Source organism: Meles meles, chromosome 12, assembly GCF_922984935.1.
Source record: "Meles meles chromosome 12, mMelMel3.1 paternal haplotype, whole genome shotgun sequence".
NCBI lineage: Eukaryota > Metazoa > Chordata > Mammalia > Carnivora > Mustelidae > Meles > Meles meles.
Window position 1 is genome coordinate 94135370 of NC_060077.1, and position 20020 is coordinate 94155389.

Consider the following 20020-nt stretch of genomic DNA (forward strand, 5'->3'; position numbering starts at 1 on the left):
CTGTGCGTGCGGGGCGGGTAATATAAACAGTTCTTACAAACCTTGCAGTAATTACTCAGCATTTTTGGTTTGTTTCTTAAAAATAAAAGGCTCCTCCTTACTCTTGCTCTAGGCTGGGTCTGGATAAGTAACAGACACTAGCAAAACACAGCGAGCTTTCAGGGTCAAAGTAAAGAACATGAAGAAAGATGAAAACTCGAGTCACGGCCCGTCTCAAAGGCATGTCCCTTCTTATGTGGAATCAGAGCAGAAGGGCAGGTCTGAGTGTAGACGGGGGTTTCTCCACGTGACTTCCTTGACCCTGTGGGCTGGGTCAGTGCTCGTTGTGGGGCGTAGCTTTCCCGTGCGTTGTGGGACGTTTCGCAGCATCTCCTGCCTCTACCCATGAGATGCTCCTGGTACCCTGCTGCTGACAGCTAGGAATGTCCCCAGACACCGAAAAAACGTCCCTGTTGGGAGAAGGGAGTCACTCCCAGTTGAGAGCCACTGTTCTAGACAAAGAGAAGTATTCGAGAGGGAGAGATAATGACAAGTCCATTCGCGAGTGTGTTTGCTGCCAATAAATTCTTTATAAAAATACCTTTTAAATCATCAGAACTCTTGAGTTTAATTTGAGAGGAGGGACAACATGACCAGAATAGAGACCTGAAGGCGAGAATCAGATTGAGTTTAGATCAAGTGCCTCATGCCAGTGGCTCTTCTAAGAGCCGAGACGAGAGCACAGCCACGAAGACGTAACAAAGTAGACGTCATCAGAATTTAAAACTGGGCTGCGACTGATGCCGTCCAGAAAGAAAAACCACCACTAGAGGAAGGAAATACTTTCAAATCATCTGTCTGGTGAGGAACCAGTGTCCAGACTATGTAAAGAGCACCTACAACTCAACAACAAAAAGACAAAACACCCAGTTTTCAAAAAATGGGGGAGATTTTGAATAATTTCTCTACAGAAGATGTACAAACGGCCAATAAGCACATTATCCACTAGGGCGGACGCAAGCACAAAGACGGACAACGGCCACTGCAGAAGTTGAAGGCCCCGCCATTGCTCTAAGTGGCGCAGCCTCCGAGCAAGACAGTTGACTGGAGAGTTACCGTGTGACTCATCCAATCCACTAGGAGCGTGTGTCCGTGGGAAATGGACACACACATCCACACAAAACTTGCCTGGGAGTGTTCACGGCAGCACATTCCTAACACCACGTGGGGGAAGCAACCCCAACGCCCCCCGGTGAGAGAGCGGGCAAGAGAGTGCGGCGTCTTCCTGCAGCGGAACATATTCCTTAACAACGGGCACCTCCCCGTGGATGAGCCTGGGAAACGCCGTCCTGTGACAGCAGCTGGTGGCCAAACGCCGCGGGGCACAGCGACACAGACACGCCCGTGAAATGTCCGGAGCAGCCAACACCAAACGGACTGGAAGATGCTGGTCCTGGGGGCCGGGGGCAGGTGGAGGGGGACGGGCAGGGAGTGCCAGCGGGTGCCGGTCTCTTTGGAGGTGACGCACGGTTATGAAGTCAGGCGGTGACGCCGGCTGCAGGATCCTGGGAATACGCTGGGAAGTCCCAAGTCGTGCACCTGAGACGAGTGAATGTTATGGCGCGTGACTTCGCCTCAACGGAGCTGTTTGTTAAAGAAGAACAACACGGCCCAGGTATCCAGGACCCGGTGAAGCCCAGGCAAGGAGCCCTTCCTCACAGTAGCTGGCTCATCCGGTGTGGGGACCCCATGGGATTCAACACCAAGGTCCCAGATTGGTTTCTGAAATGTGGGGAATGAAAATTTTGGAAGAATTTATTCTAATTCCTAGGCTGGTTAGTTCTCCATCTGGTGACAGGGACTAACCAGAATGAATTTATGAACAGAGGCACCGAAAAGGGTTTTGTCCAATCCTGCGGACCCCAGAAGGACAGAACAATGACGTGCCAAGTCTCCATGTGGTGTGAGGTCAAAGCCAGGGCTCCTCTCCCGGACCCGTCTGTCGGAATGGCATCCAGAAAACACAGCGAGCCTTTCTGACGACATGAGTGCAAGAAAATCCATGTTTGGCTTTTAAAAGCAAGGAAGTGTATAAGGAGAAAAGAAACGTGTGTCCACACAGAAACTCGTGTGTGAGCTCTTACTCTCGGCAGGGGTCATTCCGCCGTAAGACAGCAGGAAGCTCGGACGGACAAGGGACGCCGTCCACTGCACGAAGGCAGCCGGAGGAAAGACCACACGTCATATGATTCTATTCACGTGAAATGTCCAGAACAGCGAGATCCAGGGACAGGAAGAGACTCATGGTGGCCGAGGGCCGGGGCGTGGAGGCTGAGGGGAAGACAGCACACGCTCCTTCTGGGTGAGGTCAGTATCTAAAATTGTTGAGACTGTCCTGTGTGTCCGCGAACCGACTGAAAACCACTGACCCGTGCGCTCTCAGTGAGTGTGCCGTACGGCCTGTGACTCACAGCTCCAGAAAGTGCGTTTGAGAAGCCTTCAGAGGTCAGCGTGCAGGCAGCTGCCAGGGAAAGGTCCCAGCGTCCGGGCAAGAGACTGCAGCTCCGAATTCAAGGTAGTTTACGGAGCCACCTGCTTCCGGAGCGGCTCGTGTAACAACTTAGTGTTCACAGCACCGTCTCGGCCAAGACCGTTTTGTAGTGTAATGAGGACTGCCGTGTTCTTCAAATAACGAAGGCAAGGACATGAGCTCAGAGCTCGATTTAAGGGCTGACTTTTAGAAGTCGCAGCAAAACAAGTATTAACTCGCGTCACGGTAAAACTGTTTATCGAGGCCCGTTGCGTAACCGGACATACTGGCTTCTATTTTAGCAACACAAATATCTTGGCATTTTTTTCCTGGAAGCTACCGCCCTATCAGCTGGTCCAGTCTTAAATAAGGACAGTCACGTAAGGAAGGGTGTGAGGGGGAGGGACAGACAGGGACAGGGAGAGAGAGACTGGCAGTTCAGGGCAGCCCTTAGAGTTATTGGTCGCGAACTGCACATTCAATTAAAACGCACTAAAGGTAATTCAGGTAATTAAGACATTCATTCAGTTCAAGAGGAGAAGTTACATTCCTGGGAGCAGAATGAGGGGATGGAAGTCTCAGACCTTCTTAGTTTGAAGCTGAATAGGTTTCCTTTAGTTTTATATCATAAAAACCTTAGGGTCCTAGTTAATTCCCCTAAACCTGGGACCCTACATAGGCCCGCACAGGTTTCTGTAGTGGCTCACTGTAGCGGATACGGAGGAAGGGCAGTGAGGGCTAACAGTTCTGCTCTCCTGACGGTGCCCCTCAGCTCTGTGTCGCTCAGCCCCCTGGCTGACGCGCGGTCGTGTGAGAATGGTCCACCTCACAGGGCTCCTGTGGGCGTCCACGGCCCTGCGGTCTGGCCCTCGGCTGGCAGAGTCCACAGCATCAACCGCCATCATTTCCCTTACAAACCTCGATCTCCTATTGTCCATACCTTAGAAACGGTGGAAGTAAAATCATTCTAAGGAAAAAGCAGGTTTTAATGAGCATATTAATGCAGTAAGAAAGAAAGAGAGGGATTTCCCCCCAGAACCTGCGTTTTGGCGCCTTTGCTCTAAGGGAACAAGCTGGCACTACCACGGAGTCATCGCTGGTCTCTGCAGATGCTCTGTTCCAAGCCGGACGCCGCTGTGCCCGCGACCAGGGCGGCAGACCTGCCCCGGTGCACTCTCAGGGCAGCAGGAGCGAAGCAGGCCGCCTCCCGTCTCTCCCCACCAGCACCAAGATGAGTCACCTGCGCTCCATTACGGGGTTCAGTGCGCTTCGAGAATTTACACGCACGAGTGCTGATCGGTCCCGTCACCGGGAGCAGTGCCCCTGATCCCTCGTTTGGAAAAGGCGCGAGCAGGAGAAATTTTGTTTTTCAAGACACAGACCTCTTGTTTCATAACTGAGGACAAAATTAAGTCAGGCTGTAGTCAGACGAAGATAAGAGTTACAAAAATATTCTGAAAAACCTCTTTATGGAGCGTGTAACTCCCCCTACCGGGTCACGTGGCGACGGAGCCCCCAGCACAGGCGTAGCCGGGCCGCGCTCTCCGGTGGTGCCGGAAGCCAGGCCTCTGCCCCGAGCCCTGCAGGAACCGGGACTTAAAACGATCGCCCTCCGGCTCCTTGTGTCCAGAGCACAGTTACAGGCTCAGGAACAAAACCATGAAACCCAAGGTCGGTTTTCTTTTAAACACTGAAGACTTGACAAGAAAGGCATGAAGTAGAATGTTTCTAAACGGAGTAAGTAAATATTCTGCATTCCAGCACCGAAATGAAGAGAGTCTGCGCAGTAGAAATGGCTCATCAGAAGGGAGGATTTATGAACGCTCTTGGAACAGTGTAAAATCTCGTTCTACCTCACTTTGAAATGCACTGCAATAAACCACCTTTGAAAAGAACTGAAACGGTCCTGAAGGGGAACAGAAGAGCAAGAGAAGATTCGTCTTCAGTGCGTTGAATCTGGTGTGTGAGCGCTGCTCCCGATAGCTCTTTTATTCATTTGATGCAAAAAGAAACCCCAGGACCGTGATTCTGGAGGCAAAGCACACTCAGCTCCACAGCCGTGGCCGGTGAGAACCAGGAGTGTCTCACGCACGATCTGGAGGCCAGAGGAGCACCACAAGCCCAGCACGCTCGGTGTGGGGGCAGCAGTGAGGCCGGACAGCGAAGGCGGGAGCCCAGCCTTCAGCAGACGCGCTTCAGATGCCCGTTCGTGGCGGCCTTGCTTCGTGACGACAAGGCCACGTGTGTGTGCTCCTGCCATTTCCTTCCATTTCTTCCTCCCTGAGGTGAGCCTGGGCCGGGCCACTGCACCCCGTCAGGCCGAGGGCTCCCGAGAGCCGGCCGTGTCCGACGGCACCCCTGCAGGGGAACAGGAGCAGGGCGCAGGGGCGGGGGCAGGGGAGGGGTCCCTCCTGTCGGCGCTGCAGGGCTCCCCAGAGGGGCGGCTGCTCACACACCTGCAGGGACTCTGAACCCCCACCGGGGGCCACAGGCAGACAGAGTTCGGGAGTCGAAACTATCATCTTTTAAACGAAGCGTCTGCCTTCGGCTCAGGTCATGGTCCCAGGGTCTTGGGATTGAGCCCCGCATCGGGCTCCCTGTTCGGCGGGTAGCCTGCTTCTCCCTCTCCACCTCCCTGTGCTTGCTGCCCTCTCTTGCTATTTCTCTCTGTCAAATAAATAAAATATTCAAAAAAAATTTAAAAAGTATCTTTCTAAAAAAAAAACAAATAAAAATAAATCAATAAATACATTTGACTTTGAGTGCAGAACGGCATCCCTACCTCCTAGCACAGAACCTGGGGGACAGCAGGGCCCAACAAGCAGACAAAGGAGAGGCCCAAACTGGCACGGTCGCTCCGCAGTCAGGGCTGGCTGGACGCCCCAGCCCCTCTCTTAGGCAAAGAAACGGGCTCAGAGTGGACGCTGGAGTCTCAGGCAAACCCCTTGGCGGAAGCAAAAGGAACCCAGCCTTGGGGGTGGGGAGCTGCACAAGGACAGTGGGACGGCAGCTGTCAGTGGGGATTGGGGCTGAGGCCAGGGCCAGCGAGGGTGGGGAAGGGGGAGCTGCTGCCCAGATGAGCAGGGCCACGCAGGGGGCAGGAGAGGACAGCCCGGCTGGAGGGAGAGAACGTGCGAGCTGTGCAGGCAGGGCCTTCGCTCTGCACTCGGAGACTCTGGTCTTCTAAGTCTTACGGCGGTGAGGAGGAGGCACACACGTCTATGAAGAACCGCGCTGCCGTAATCCTACGGTGCCGCGTGCGATTCAGGTCATTACCGACTCGCCTCACTTCCTTCCTTACGACTTGAGTTTGGTCACAAACACCTGGTGCTGAAGTGTGATTACGAACGCATTAAATGAGAGTCTGCTTTGCAAGCATCCAAAGCCGCAGAAACAGAAAAATGAATTTTACCTAGGCTTTTCTTTAACGATATGATAATTAGATTAATGAAGGCACCACATTACCAATTAGGAGAACGACACGTTACAATCCCCCAAGAGCAGAGCAGGACAAGGCGTGCACGTGGCCACCGAGCGCATCCCACGGAGTCTGGCGCTGGCGGGCTCGGAACATCGCACACGTACCCGCAGAAAGATAATTTTACACAAACACAGGCCAGCACAGAAAATCTCTGGCTTCCAAATTTAAACTTCGAAAACCACACCGCCAAAGTCACAAGTGAGAAAAGACAGGAAATAACATTCTGAAAGCCGGATTTTTCAGTTTTGTGTCGTTAAAAGGACTGTAAGAGGACTGTACTGAGTATCAAGAAGTCCTTCCTCGTTAAGAAGCTCGGAGTCCTCTTCGGAAAGGACGGGCTCTTCCCTGCTAGCGTCCAGCTGAAGCCCTCTGAAGACGGAGGGACACGGCGGCGTTCCGGAGCCCAGCCCGGGCTGACAAACGGCGCTCGGCCAGCCTGGTACTGGCCAGCAGGGCCCCAGCTGCCGAGTGAGTGCCGGCGGCGACGACGACGGCAGGGCCAGCTGGGGGTGGTGACCACAGGGCCTCTCACGCCTCCCAGAGTGGCCGCCCCGTTTGACACTTGCCGACGTCGCCAATGGCCCGTGCGTGACTCTCAGCCCAGCCATCCCTGAGATCACGTTCTCAGCCGGTGTAAATCCAACATGGAACTTGAACACCGGTTCACGCAGGGCACGCCGGCACCAGCGAGCTGCTTCCTCCTTACACACCCGCTGCACGACACGCGCCTCCGCTTCCGCCCCTCGGTGCTGCGTCTGAATCTGAGGGCGAGATCTCGGACTCCCCTGCCCGCCGGACCCCCGCCCCCGCACCCCCCCCCCCCACCCCGGGCTTTCCCACCAGAGCTGAGCCTCACACACCTAGGGGCGGAGTAAACAGGGAACAACACAGAACAAAGTCAGAAACGAGGAGAGAGAGCCCTGTGCGTCTCCTAAGAAAAAGATGAGACACAGTCTGGTCTCACGGGAGCCCCGGGCTCCTGTCTCAGGCCATCGGCGGGCCCAAAGCCCAGTGACGTAACCCGTGGCGACAGAGAGAAGGCGGGGCTGTGGGCCAGGTGGCCTCTGGTGCACCATCTGCCCTTTCCGTAGTTTTACACAAAGAATCATTTTACTGCCACATTGTTTCTACTTAATAACCTGTGTTCAAATATCACTGACACCTAACAGCTGCTGGGGCCCAAAGTTAGCGGCCAGCAAATGGGGCCTGTTTCTGGCGGAAACTAGCTTTGCAAACGAGCCTTTGGGAGCCTCAAGAGCCAGAACACGAGCATCTTGCGGGGTCAAGCCCAGAACACAAAGCGGGAGCCGTCGGGGTCCTGAGCCTGAGCCCGAGGCCCCGGCGTGGCTGAGGGAATGGGTCCTGCACAGCGCGGTGTGTGGCCACGTCCGAGGTAAGAGGGGCCAGGCGGGGGCCGAGCATGCGTGCACGTGCGCATACACACAAACACACACACAGACACACACACACACACACTCTCCCGGCCTGGCCTGTGGACCCCACGCAGGTTTATGGTGCCTGGGGCACCGCTTCATAATCAGCCCAGTGTTTTTATGACGGGGTGTTGACGGGTGGCTTTGTTGCTTGTTACTAATTACACCTTATTTACGTCTTTAGTAATCACGTGCGTTTGTAGACTTGTTGCCGCCCCAACTGACGGAGCTGTGAGTGTTCTCCTGTATCCGATGGAGCAAAATACCCACTTCTATTCCTTAAGCATCAGAATCCAGCTTAGGGTCCTGTCTCTACACAGAACTGTGGCGCGGGGCTGTCTTTGGGTCGGTGCTAAGGGCAGGAGCACTGCTGACTCAGCATGTTCTAGGCTCTGCTGGAACGTAGAAGCTTAGTCGGACGGTTCTCCAACGTCAGTAGCAAATTCTGCATCTCGGGACGCCTGGGGGGCTCCGTCAGTGAAGCAGCTGCCTTCGGCTCAGGTCATGATCCCAGGGTCCTGGGATTGAGTCCCACATCGGGCTCTCTGCTCAGCGGGGAGCCTGCTTCTCCCTCTGCCCCTCCCCCTGCTTATGCTCACTCTGTTTCTCTCTCTCTCTCTGACAAATAAATAAAATCTTAAAATAAAATCCACATCTCAAACAGAAATGTCACCAGCATCCCCAGCGGCAGGCGCTGCGGCCGTACCCCACGAGGCCAAACCCCTGGCTGGCGGGTTGGATGTGCTCCCCCTTCAGAGGTGGCCCTGGTTCTCATCAGACACAACTGGACAAAACCCAGCTGTGAAAAGGTGTTTCACGTTACCTTCTGCGACCTGTTCTCAAGTCAGACACAGGCCCACTCCAGAGTTTTCCAGAAGTGAAACAAGAAGGTTATTGATGATGACAGGTTTCGGAATGTTTCTTTCCGAGGGTGTGTTTTCCACATTATTTTATTTCTCCTGTTCAGGCGCTCGCTGCAGTTCTTTCGGGATAAGTCAGGAGAGCCGACCGCAGCGTGCGTTAAACCTGAAGCCGTCCGTGCGAACGCGTGCTGTTGTACGTGCGTGGGGCCGAGCTCTGTCCCGGGCGGAGCGCGGGGGGACACAGAGCCACATGCTGAGTGGGGAGGGGCGTGTGCGAGGACATGCACCGGCTGCGGGAGCAGAGTGTCCTGGCGCCCTCCTGGGCAATTTCTGGTATTTGTGTGTGTGTTTGTGCTTCTCCAAGGATTTCACTCTCTGCATCCAGTTGGAGCTTCTGCATGAAACTCGATGACTCGGAGAGAGACCAGAGTTCTTTTCATTGACAAAATGGGTCGACGCTTGGTAGGGTTTCAGGAGGTCTGAGAACCAAGGTGACCTGGACGAAGGACCCAGGAGGGCGCGCTGCCCCTCCGTACGCGTGGCTATTGACGTCTAAAGGATTTAAAATTTAGTAACATTTAAAAATTTGTTCACCAGCGGCTCCAGCCACAGATCACCTGCTTCTTGGCCACCTGTGTCCGGAAGGTCGTCCCATGGTCCACAATGGAGGTGGAGAGGACTGCTTTACTGCGTGTGTGTGTGCGCGTGCATGCGTGAGAGTGTGAGCTAGAGACCCAGACAGGCCGGGGGATACGGAGTGAATCCTGGAACTCTGCGGAGGACACGCTACAGTGGATGTCTGCCGGAACCTCACTCAGGATCTACTCCACGTGGCTGAGGTGTTTCCTCAACCTGGACAGGCCTGCGAGGATGCACCTTCCACTTTCCAGATCCCTCAGCTTTTAAACAGATACGATTCACTGAAGAACGACCCGAGTTCTCAAAACCGTTTCTTCACACAACTTCCCAAGAAGACAGAAATTACAGACACGTGGGTCTAACAACGGCCCAGGTGCCACCAGCCCACCAGAAAGGAAGTCTTTCCGGGTGAATCCGGCACCCAGGGGCCCCAGCGCCCCGCCACACGACGCTGCAGGCGGGGGTCGGGGTGACTGCAGGAAGTGGCTTTCTTCGTGAGCCCACGTCCCATTCTGCGACACAGCTGTGGTGACAGCGTCACTTTGCATCAGAAGTGCAGGGGGACTGCGGCATCGGGAGGAAACAGCGCTGCGGCGTTTGGAAGTCTGAAGGGCTCCGGCTCAGTCCCACCACGCCCTCCTCCCCGGGGCGTGGCAGCACCCTGCCGGGGGTTTGCGGGCTGTCACCCGGGCCGTGGCTGGCCGAGGGCGGGGTCGCCTGGGGACACTCCCCACGGGCTGTTCGGGGAGGGGACGCTGAGGACACAGCCTCCAGCAGAGCTGGCACACGCTGCGCCTTCAGCGAACCTAATTTCTGCGTGGGGAGGAGAGATGACAGCAGGGAGCCTCTCCCCCAACGATGGCTTCAAACAGGACGACTTCCCACTCCGAGGCTGGTGCGGCCCGAAGAGAGGCTTCTGAATGGGCGAGAAGACCGGGCAGCGTCCCACAGGTGGGATGAGTTGCAGGATGTAGGACTCCGTCGAGGAAAGGCCTGGAGGAACGACGTCGCGGACGGACACGGGCGGCCCCTGCACAGCTGGGCTGTCCGTCCTTTCAGAAAAGACGATTCTCCCGCCAAAGCGAAAGCGGTCCACACAGGACGGGAAGAGCCGTGTATCCGCAAACCAGCGTCTCGTTTCTCAGAGTGTCGTTCCTGCACCGTCTGGAGGGTCTCGTCAAACGAGTGCGTTTTAGTGATGAGTAAAGACACGGATGCCTTTCTGGGGACGTGGTTATCCCTGGAGAGGCAGCATGCCGGGGCGCACTGCCCGCGTCTGGGCGCGCTCGGCTCCGAAGAGCGGCGGGGATAACTCATGGACCGGTCTGACTGGAAACCAGACGGAGAAGTCACCCCCCACTGCAAGGTTCAGGCGTGAACCTACACTTCGCAGGCGCTCAGATTTTGGTTTTCAGTGTGGTATGTCTTTCCTTAAGCCAATGAAATAGAAACATCCAGAAACATGGGGAACTTGTGCGCCAGGTACAGTAGCCGGGAAATGCAGTCCCACGCTGAGTGAACCCCAAACCCAGGGCAGCCCGAGTAACACACGTGGTCTCTCCCGCGTCCCTGCCGTACACGGACCCGACACTGGGGGCCGGTCACGTGCGGACCCCACGCTGAGGGCCTGCTGCAGACACAGTCTCTCCAGAGTGGCACTTGGTCCAACACCTTTCATTCAAGCCGACTAAAGGTCCTGAATCCCTCCCTTAGCCAGGTGAGACAAATGTCTTCTGTCCCTTGGCCAGGTTCCCTACTGGGCTCCCCAGGGCCATCTGCCAGGGACAGACTGCCCAAAGGCAAAGAGGCTCTTTTTAGACCGTGGACCCAGTTTTCTTCCAGGAGCCTCTGTGGGGGAGGCTGCTGAGCGCGCAGCGAGTCTCAGCCAGACCCAGGGGCTCGGGCAGTGAGCGTGGGTGTCCTCCGGGGCCTCCAGGGCTGCCAGGACGTGTCCTTCCTGGGTCTGCCCAATCCCCAGCATAAACACAGACCAAGTGACAACCGCTGATAAATGAGTGAGCCAGCACCGTCCGGAGTCTTAAACACGCAGGGAACCAAAGGCAAAATAGGGCTTTCTTCGTTTCCGGAGACTGGGAATGATTCACGGAAACAGTCCCGTGGCTGCTCCCGTGGCTGCTCCTGTAGCTGCGGTCTTTCCCCCTCATGCTCACCCCCAGATGCTCTGCTCCGTGCCGGGGCCACGGGGCCGCTCCCGCCCTGCGTCCTGCCCCACCAGCCACTAACGTGCAAGGCTAGAAAGGCGGCGGCCGTCTCTCTCTGCCTCCTGGAACACACCCCTCCCTCTGGCGTCCCGACGTGTGCTCTTCAGCGGGACGGAGAGGGCGGGGTGCTGAGTCACGGGAGAAACCCAACCCGGGAGGCCTCCTGGGAGGGGACTCCTTCCCCGGCGCCGGAGCAGGGAGTCACACCCACCCCAACACGGGACGGGTCCTTGGCAGGGGGTGTGGGAGGGGAGGACGGGGGCAGGCGAGGGGAACGGAGGGGAGACGGCCCCGCAGAGAGCCTCCGATTCACAGGTCAGCCCGACGCCCTGACACAGACGCTGCTCCGACTGTCCCCCATGTCCCAGCGGGCCGCACGGAGCCCCTGCGGGAGCACACAGAGGGGTCCACAGCAGGGCAGCGGGCCATGTCGTCTCATTCTATTCTGGTGCCCTAAACGCCACGGATCATCTCAGACGCTCGCTCGGAAAGCTGTGAAACCTTTCTCTCCCGTGACAAAAACAAAAAACAAGAAGCAAAAAAACCTTGCAGAGCTTTCCCATGTAACGATCACCGGCAGACACCCGTGTCCTCAAATCCCCGATTTCTAAATCATCCAAATGTTAAACATCAGCTTTCAGAAGCAAGAGTGCAAGCGTGGGCCTCCCCACGGCTCGGCTCTTATTTTGGGAGAACTAACACATTAAGAGCCTGTTTCAGTGACTCGCAACGTCAAACACAGGAGAGAACTGCAAGTCACAGAGTGGATTTTAGAACTGGGGCCACGAATTCATCGTCCGGAGCTTGCGGTCCCCCGGGGCTCAGAGGCGGCCGGTCCGCGCGGGTGGCGGCTGTCCGCTCTCACCCCGGTGGACGGACACACGGCTCCGGGTGCGACCCCGCCCGACCCGACGCACAGCTCAACGCCACTGCCGTTAGAACGAGGTGACCAGTCGTCCGGTTTGGGGTTGAAGAATCCACAAGTCACCCCCCATTCAGTGTGAACTAAGATCATTAATGTGTTTATAAAGCCAGTCCCCGGTCAGCGGCGAAGGGAGGATTCCAAACCAGTAAGGACATGACGCACAGCGAAGTCCCTTCCAGTTCCTCGTGGGCCAGAAATCCTGTCACGAGACTAGCTAACGCTGTGGCTCGTGAAGGCAGCAGGAGCGAGAACGGGGGGGCTCGAAACATGTCTGGAGAAGGACCCCCAGCTGATGCAGGAAGGAGTCCAAGCAGGAGCAGAGAGGGACCCCCTGCCGCTCAGGTCACGGTCATTCATTCCAAACCCTATCGCAAGCTGGCAGAGGGGCTGTATCGGCTGCCCAACCCCGCCCCAGGGCGCCTGGAAGCACTTCCGTGTGCAAGTGCCGAGGGGGTGGCCTGCCCTCAGCTCCAGGACGGTCGGGAGCCCCACGCGTCCGGACTGTCACAGACATAAGGCTCCGTCAACGTGAAGTGCCAAAGCTGGGCAGCGATTTCCCGTCCCTGCCCCCACGACAGGGAGGGTTCAGCATTCCACACGCAGGGTCAGTCCCGTTTCGTCATCACCGAAAATGACCCTCGATGGCAGAGACGGTCCCAGACGGAGCATGAAGCCACCAGCAGCCTGGCGACCGGCGGCCCTGGGGAGGTCAGGAGCCAAAGGCTGAGCCTCTGTTCTGACACATGCCAGGGGAGTGTGGGGCCGCGCAGAGAACCGCCCTCAGGAAGAGGTGCCGATGCCGATACCATGAGGGGGACGCCGTGCGGGAAACACAGGGATAACTTCTGACGGTCTGGGGGGAATCGGACCGTTTTTACATGCATTTTTCCCTTTCGCTTATCTGTACCTTGCAGGCGTGGTACGGCGACGGAGTGGACGGGGACGGTGGACAGCGGGCACCAGAAGGGCCAGCCCAGTAAGACTGTCGTGGGCTGGGGTCCGGGTCTTGGTCTCTGTGCTCAGGGCCACTCCAGACGTTTCTGGGCGGGGGTAATACCCCCCCTAGTTCCCGAGGGAGCCCTGCAGCCGCAGTCGGTATTGGGGGGTCGTGCTCAGTGACAAACCGGCCCGCTTCTTACCTTGTTGCCCTTCTCCGCGCTCAACTCCCGCTTTCCCGCGTGGTTTCCCATCCTGCGCCGCTGAGCTCGTCAGAAGCTGCGAGAAAAACACAAGGAGTTGGCTTTAACGCTAGTAACCTGGGAGTTCCTGCCGTGTCAGTCGAGCGGCAGTCCTGACAGACACCTTGCCGGTTTCTGAGACGAGAAAACGAAAACCCCCGGACGGGGACACATGGGAGGCTGTATTAGCACGTTCCACTGCAGCTTCTGAGCCCGACCAAACCGCGAGGACGTGGGACCCCAGCCAATCCCCACGCCCTGCTCAGTAACAAAGACCCCCTCAGTGTGTTCCTCATCCTGGGCAAGGAGCCCGAGTCCCGACCTCTCGTGGGCCGCGTCCACCCCGCGGCGTAGCGCCGGGGCGGGTCCCATCTCCTCCCCGGGTGCGAGGAGCTGCGCGGAGAGCAGACAGGACACGAACGGACGCCGGGGTCCGCCGTTATGGGAATCACGGGGGCACAGACACCGCAGGGTCAGACGGAGGACGGCTCATCGGACACGTAAGGATCGAGAACGTGCACAATCTGCGAAGAAGATGAAGTTGGCTTAAGAAAACCTGTTCCGCGTCTGTTTCTTTCTAACATCAACTTCAGCAGCAAATTCATGATTTTTTCACCCCAAAGGCACAAAACTGGAGAATTTACCTAAACTCATTGTACACAAGTTGCTTACCCACCCTCCTCCTTGGCCCTGCGATGACCACCAGGACCACTCGCCCCATCACCGTTGACCACCCCCTGGGCACGGGTGCTGGTGTTTAGGGACAGGTGTACAGGGTCATTGTCCACGAGAAACTCTTTCTAATCAACACGTGAAGACCATGTCCCTGTGAACGTGAAGCAGCTGTCCTTGAAGGGTACAAACCGGAAGGAGTTCTAAAACGGTACGTATGCCAGGATAAAAGGAAAGTCTCTCTCCCCAAGAGGGGAAAGGGAACTTGCTTAAGATCTGAATTTTTCCAAAGTCTCCCACAGTCCTGGGTGCCTTCTCCACGAGGACCCCAACTGATGGCGGGATGGGCGAGAAAGGAAGCGATGACATTTTCGAGTGTCCCCTCCCAGGCTGTGTGAGTCCCTGAGCAGCTACGGGCTGGAGACCCCCAACAGTCAACGCCCGCAGAGAGAACAGCCTTCCCGCTTCACGCTGTAAACGGAAACCGGGCCAGGCAATGGCACGTCCCGTGAGGGCCAGGGAAGAGGAGGGTTAGGTGAACCGGCGATGATGAGTTCCGGTAAACCAAAGGCAGCTGTGGCGGCATTCAGACGTCACCTGCTGAGAAGAACCGGTAAATTCTGACCATCTCAGAACCCTCGAGGGAACAACGGAGGTGAGGCACAGGGTACTTCACTTGACGGGCACCGAGAGGGAAAGAGAACCTGTTTGTGTCCTCTTGGGGTCTACAGAGTAGTCAGGGAGTGTGAGTGGGCGTGTTCTCCCAGGAGACGTGGGTCCGAAAGCAGGGAGCAGCCGTGCCTCTGAAGTTTGGCTACTTTTCGATTCCTCGTAGGGTTCTAACTAGATATTGAGAACTTGCAAGATGTGTAGAATACACAGACTAACAATACACTTAGTATCTGTGGATCTCCCTCCCTGTTTCAGAAATAAGAGTGGGTTATACAAAACTAAACACACACAATAACAGATATTGTTAAATGTCTATACCGCCCAGGGCAATCTACAGATTTAGTGCGATCCCTACCAAAATACCAATTGCCTTTACACAAAACTAGAACAAGCAATCCTGAAATTTGTACGGAACCACAGAAGACTCAGGATAGCCAGAGTGATCTTAGAAAACAAAACTGGATGCATCACAACCCCAGATTTTGAGACATATCACTGTACAGTACAGTGGTAATCAAACCAGTACGTTACTGGCACAAAAACACACACAGGTCAATGGAATGGAACAGAAAGCCCAGAAATAAAACCATGATTATATGATCCATTAATTTTGACAAGGGAAGCAAGAGTATGTAATGGGAAAAAGATAGTCTCTTCAATAAACGGTGATGGGAATTCTGGACGGCTCCGAGCGGAAGAATGGACAAACGACTTTCTCTCACCGCACCCAAAAATAAACGAAGAAAACCCCGAAAGTCCAAGTTGTTGGCTTTAAAAGACTTTGACTCTTTTTGCCAATGTTCCACAGAATGGATGAAGAAGACGTGGTTTATACACGATGGAATATTACTCGGCCACCAAAAAGAACGAAATCTTGTCACTTGCGACGTCACGGAAGGATCTAGAGGATAAAATGCTGAGTGAATAACTCAGAGAAAGACAAATGCCGTCTGGTTTCAGTCATACGTGCAACTGTAGAAACAAAACAGGTGAACAAAGGGAAAAAAGAGAACAAACTAAGAAACACTTAACTTCAGAGAACACCCAGACAGTCACTGAGGGCAGGGGTGGGGGACAGGCTACGCAGGGGAAGGGGAGAAAAATGAAACAGAGGCAACAAGACTTAACTTCTTCTAAAGCCAACAACCTGGACTTTCAGGGCTTCCTTCCACCGGAGCGTAAACAGCCGCACGTTACCAGCCGTGTTCTCCCCTGGCCCGCGCGTCTCCTGGCCCCGCCCCTAATCCCTCCAGCCAGCGTCCCTCCCCTTCTCCCCAGAGTGATGGTCCCTCCTTCCAGAACACGAATCTCAAAGAATCTAACCTGAATCAGAACCCTGTGCGGTGTGTAAGCGTTTGGGGGCTTGCGGACAGAAGTGGAGCTATTTTTGGACAAAAAGGGCGTTTGAGGCTGAAATCCAATGACAGAAGCGTGCCCCGCCCTGACCCTCTTGGAGGAAGGTAATGCTTCCTCCAAGCTAGTCTGTCCTGATCCAAACTTCCTCAAACTCCAAAGCAAAACTTGAGGCTGCACTTGGGAGCGTTGTTCCGGAAAGATTTAATCCATGTTTAGAAAACTCAGGACTACCGGACCCAGGGTAGATGGACGTCACAGAAGTCCAGGTCAGGTCTCTGAATGCGTGCAGAAGCCGTTCAAGCGGACCGCCTCTTGGATTAATAGCAGGAGAATTTATTTTACATGTATCATTTTGTGCGGGCAGATTCTCGCATTAAATCACAACGTGCACCCTAGCCCAAAGACAATGACAAGACGTACGAGGTGAGAAGTGACGTGGGAACGTTGATGAGAACCTTCGTCATGGACGGGGCCTTCCAAGGCACCCGAGGATGAAGGGCATCTCGCAGGACTGCGGGCAAAGCCACGGCATGCACACGAGTTCGGGCACTGGCTTTGCTGGGTCTCACTGCGCCCGCACGATCTAGCGGAGTGGGAATGTGCAAGAGCGAGGTGCTGGGACGGGGAGCTCACTACGCCCACCAGCCTACGGAACACGCTGGAACGGGGAGCTCACCACTGCTTGCCAGCCTCCTGACCACGCTGAGAAGAACCAGCCACAGACCAACCAGTGGGACACTGGCCGGTCATCTTTAGTCCACTGCATTATTTTTTTTTAAGTTTACTTATTAATTTTTTAAGTCCTCTCTACACCCAGCGTGGGGCTGGCACTCCACGGCCTGACATCGAGAGCTGCCCGCTCTCCTGACCCGGCCAGCCAGGCGTCCCTGTTCCATTTCATTTCTGCAACTAACTGAGCAGGGAGAGCGGAATTCTGAATGTGGGACGCTGCTCAGAGCCAGCTGACTGTGGGGAGTCTTGAGTAACGAGAGAAGCTTCTTGTGAAATAATAAAAAAGGGAAGTGGGGGGGGCGCACGGGGAGGAGGGGAACTGGAAGCAGACGACCTTGGTCTGCACAGGGCGGGGGGCGGGGGCTGCCTTGCACTGCTTAGGGGGACGTCCCGTTCCAGAGGGGAGGCCTACACGGCCCCCCGGGGTTGCTGGAAATTTCCATAACGCGTCCGTGGGCACCCACACTGCAGCAAGCTTGGCAACTAAAACCCCCCGTGAGCCATTCAAGGTCACAAGCCGTTCAAGGTCACAGGGCCGACCAGGCGGCCTTCACGGTTCAGACCTCACCCCTCCTGCAGCCGATGCTACCCGCCGGCCCCGTGGTGGAGATCCTGAAGGACCCTGCAGACGAACCTTGCCGCGGGCGGCTGGGAGTGCAGGTGCGCAGCGGGGCTGCCCGCGTGAGGGCACGAGTGAACACAGGGCATGGCCGAGGATCGGAACCGGCTGTGTCGGGCCGCGTCCGGCTGGGCCTCTGGTGTCAGAGCGAGGTCTCTGCGCCTCCCGTTCCTTCCCGGCGGTGAGAACGAAGCAGCCGTGGGGCTGGTTGGAGCGAGGGTCAGTCTCGTCGCTGCTGGTTTCTGTCCTCGGTCCCTCCCAGCAGGTGCGCGTGACCGTGGGGTGGGGGTCGAGCAGCTGCGGGAAGCACGGACCCAGCGCGGGCATCCGCTCAGACTGTCCAGGTCGACGGAAGAGAAGGGTAAGAGCACTGGCGGCCGAGAAGCCCAGGAGTGGCGCCTCCCAAGGAGCCTGAAATGAGAGCTCAGGCCCCTGGGGGGACCACCCGACCCAGGAAGTTGGGCGACCGGTGCTGGTTCAAGACGGTGCTGAATGGGACGGCAAGAAGGAGAAGTCCGCCAGCAGCAGCAGCAAGCGATGCCGTCCCCGGCTTCGGGAGAGCCTTCAGGTCCTCGCCCCGTGCATGTTCACAGGCCGGAAGGGCAGGGACCTGACTGTGAGACAGAGAAGGTCCTAGACATCGCCCAGACCCAAGCCTCCCGGAACGCAGGGCTCCTGGGAGCGCAGAGTGGCCGGGAAGGCCGGGGGTCACAGTGCCTGGTCAGAGGTCATGTGGGAGCCGCTCCCGCTCCTCACTGCCTCGGGGCTCAGAGCATCTACCTTCTAAGTTAGGGAATTACAGGAACGGCCCTGTAGCTTTGTTCCCAGGTCACAGCTGAGACAGTAACATTTAGACGACTGAATCTAGCTTTGAGTGGTTCATGACTTTAGAAAAATATTTTAGTTAAAAATAGGGATGTTTGATGTATTATAAATACGTCTTACATGGAAAAAACCATTATAGGTCTAAGATGCACATTTCTATATTATTAACTAGCACAATACAGAGAAATAAGACCTGTAGCAAGTGGACTTGGAAACAACAGGGATGGCGAGAACCTACGCCCTGGGAACACTTACATGGGGACACACGCTGACTAACGACGGGAACAGGGACGCTCCCCAGCGAGGTCGGAAGACCCGCAGGGTTCAGTAAGGGGCTGCAGCGACAGCGCAGACCCCGACCACACAACTAACACACCCGCCCTCTCCTCCCGTCCCTAGAGAAAGGCTTCTAGTTCCATAAGGTGCCAGCCGCAGAATGAGACAAACGGGGCATTAATTACGACCCTGAGGAGCTAATCTTCCACACGTCTCAATGGGAAACGTTCAGATTTCTTCTTATAACATTTTTTTAAAAAAATAAATAATTGCGCCTCACACTCAGTAGGGAGCCAGAGGGCTGACTCTGTCCTGGGTCTCTGGTCTTTCAAAGGATGTTTTCCCATTCTGTGTGCACCTGCCAACGTGTGGGCGTGGCCAGGAAGCACCCCAGGGGGACGCCACTGGAAGGACGGGCTGGGGTGTCTGTGGCCAGAGGCAGGTGGACCACTGAACCGCGGGGAACCTGGTAAAACCGACCCAGGAGCCGCGGGTCCTTCCCAGCAGACAGGAGTGTTAACGTGCGTTTATGACAGCAGGATTGGAACACCCCACCAAGTGGTAACTTTTGCTTTCCTGATCTTTTAAATCCATTAAATGGGCTTTAGCGTTAACCATTCATGGCATTTTTGCTTTCCGCTGGACTCTAAAGGTCACCAGATCTGACTGTTCTCGCCACTGCTGTTCCCACGGGCACGGAGTGGAACGGTCAGGCGCATTGACTGAGGACCCACCGGGCGTGCAGGAGCGTGTCGTCGTGTCTCGGGGGTGGTCGGAGGTGGTCCACCTGCACGTTCCAGAGGACGGACAGTGAAGCAGGCATCGTGGACTCTGGGCATGTGCGCGGCAGAGGCTTATTTGACCTCTGAACTGTGGGTCGGTACGAAGAGGGAAAAGTGCAGCATTTAGGCGGATGGGTGTGGTCGGGACCCCAGGAAGGGGGCACCAGAACGAAGGTAATGAAGCAGGAGGCAGTGACATTTCCCCAGGGGCAGCCTCCTCTCCTTTTTGGGAGCACTACCCTCGGACAGAAGGAACTCCCCGGAGAGGGTCTGGGACGTGGCGGTGCTGGTGGCCGGCTCCGTCCCCTCGGGTGACGGCCGCATCCCACGCGCTCCTGGGGGGCTCCAGTGCGTCGGCCGGGCACGAGAGCCCCACCCGGAGCGCCGGCAGTGGGAACGGAGAGGGGGGAGGACGGCTACAGAGCGGAAGTACCTGCAGCCCGAGTGACACGAGGGAAGCGAGGAACACACTCTCCCGTCCTGGTCCTCCCTACCTGCAAACCTGGGAGGGAGCCTGGACTTCTGGGACGGTCGGGGAAAGGGCTGGTTCATATCTGACCAGCCCCTGAAGCCAGGACCGTGGTCAGAGGCTGACAAACCCCGGCAGGGGCCTCCTGGGACCCGCCACAGGCCGTCCTCCCCGGCATCTCCCGGCCGAGCCCAGGCAGGGACTCAGGCGGACGGCGTTATCCGGGTAGGTCTGTGCACGCCCCTCTGCCCAAAGCCCGGCTCTGGTAATTAGCGTGCCGTCGCCATGACCACAGGTCCACGAGTGCCCCGTGACTCAGCACACAGTCCGTGGCTGTGAGAAGAGCATCGCTCGGCCAGAGCTGGTG

The 20020-nt window shown here is 56.4% G+C and overlaps 1 protein-coding gene across 3 annotated transcripts in view; it reads right to left on the minus strand.

Annotated features, from left to right (window-relative positions):
• LOC123953817 (myelin basic protein) overlaps nt 1–20020 on the minus strand; it is a 102192-nt gene that overhangs the window by 70016 nt on the left and 12156 nt on the right. Inside the window, exons 1-3 of one of the 3 annotated variants that reach the window (XM_046024222.1) lie at nt 19137–19256; nt 17317–17637; nt 13212–13287 (exon numbers count right to left, since the gene is read on the minus strand). In XM_046024222.1, coding sequence (XP_045880178.1) covers nt 13212–13287; nt 17317–17637; nt 19137–19241 — 502 coding nt within the window. In that variant the 5' untranslated portion in view covers nt 19242–19256. Of the gene's footprint in view, nt 1–13211; nt 13288–17316; nt 17644–19136; nt 19257–20020 lie in introns of those variants that run through there. The other 2 variants (XM_046024223.1, XM_046024224.1) reach the window with 2 other exon arrangements.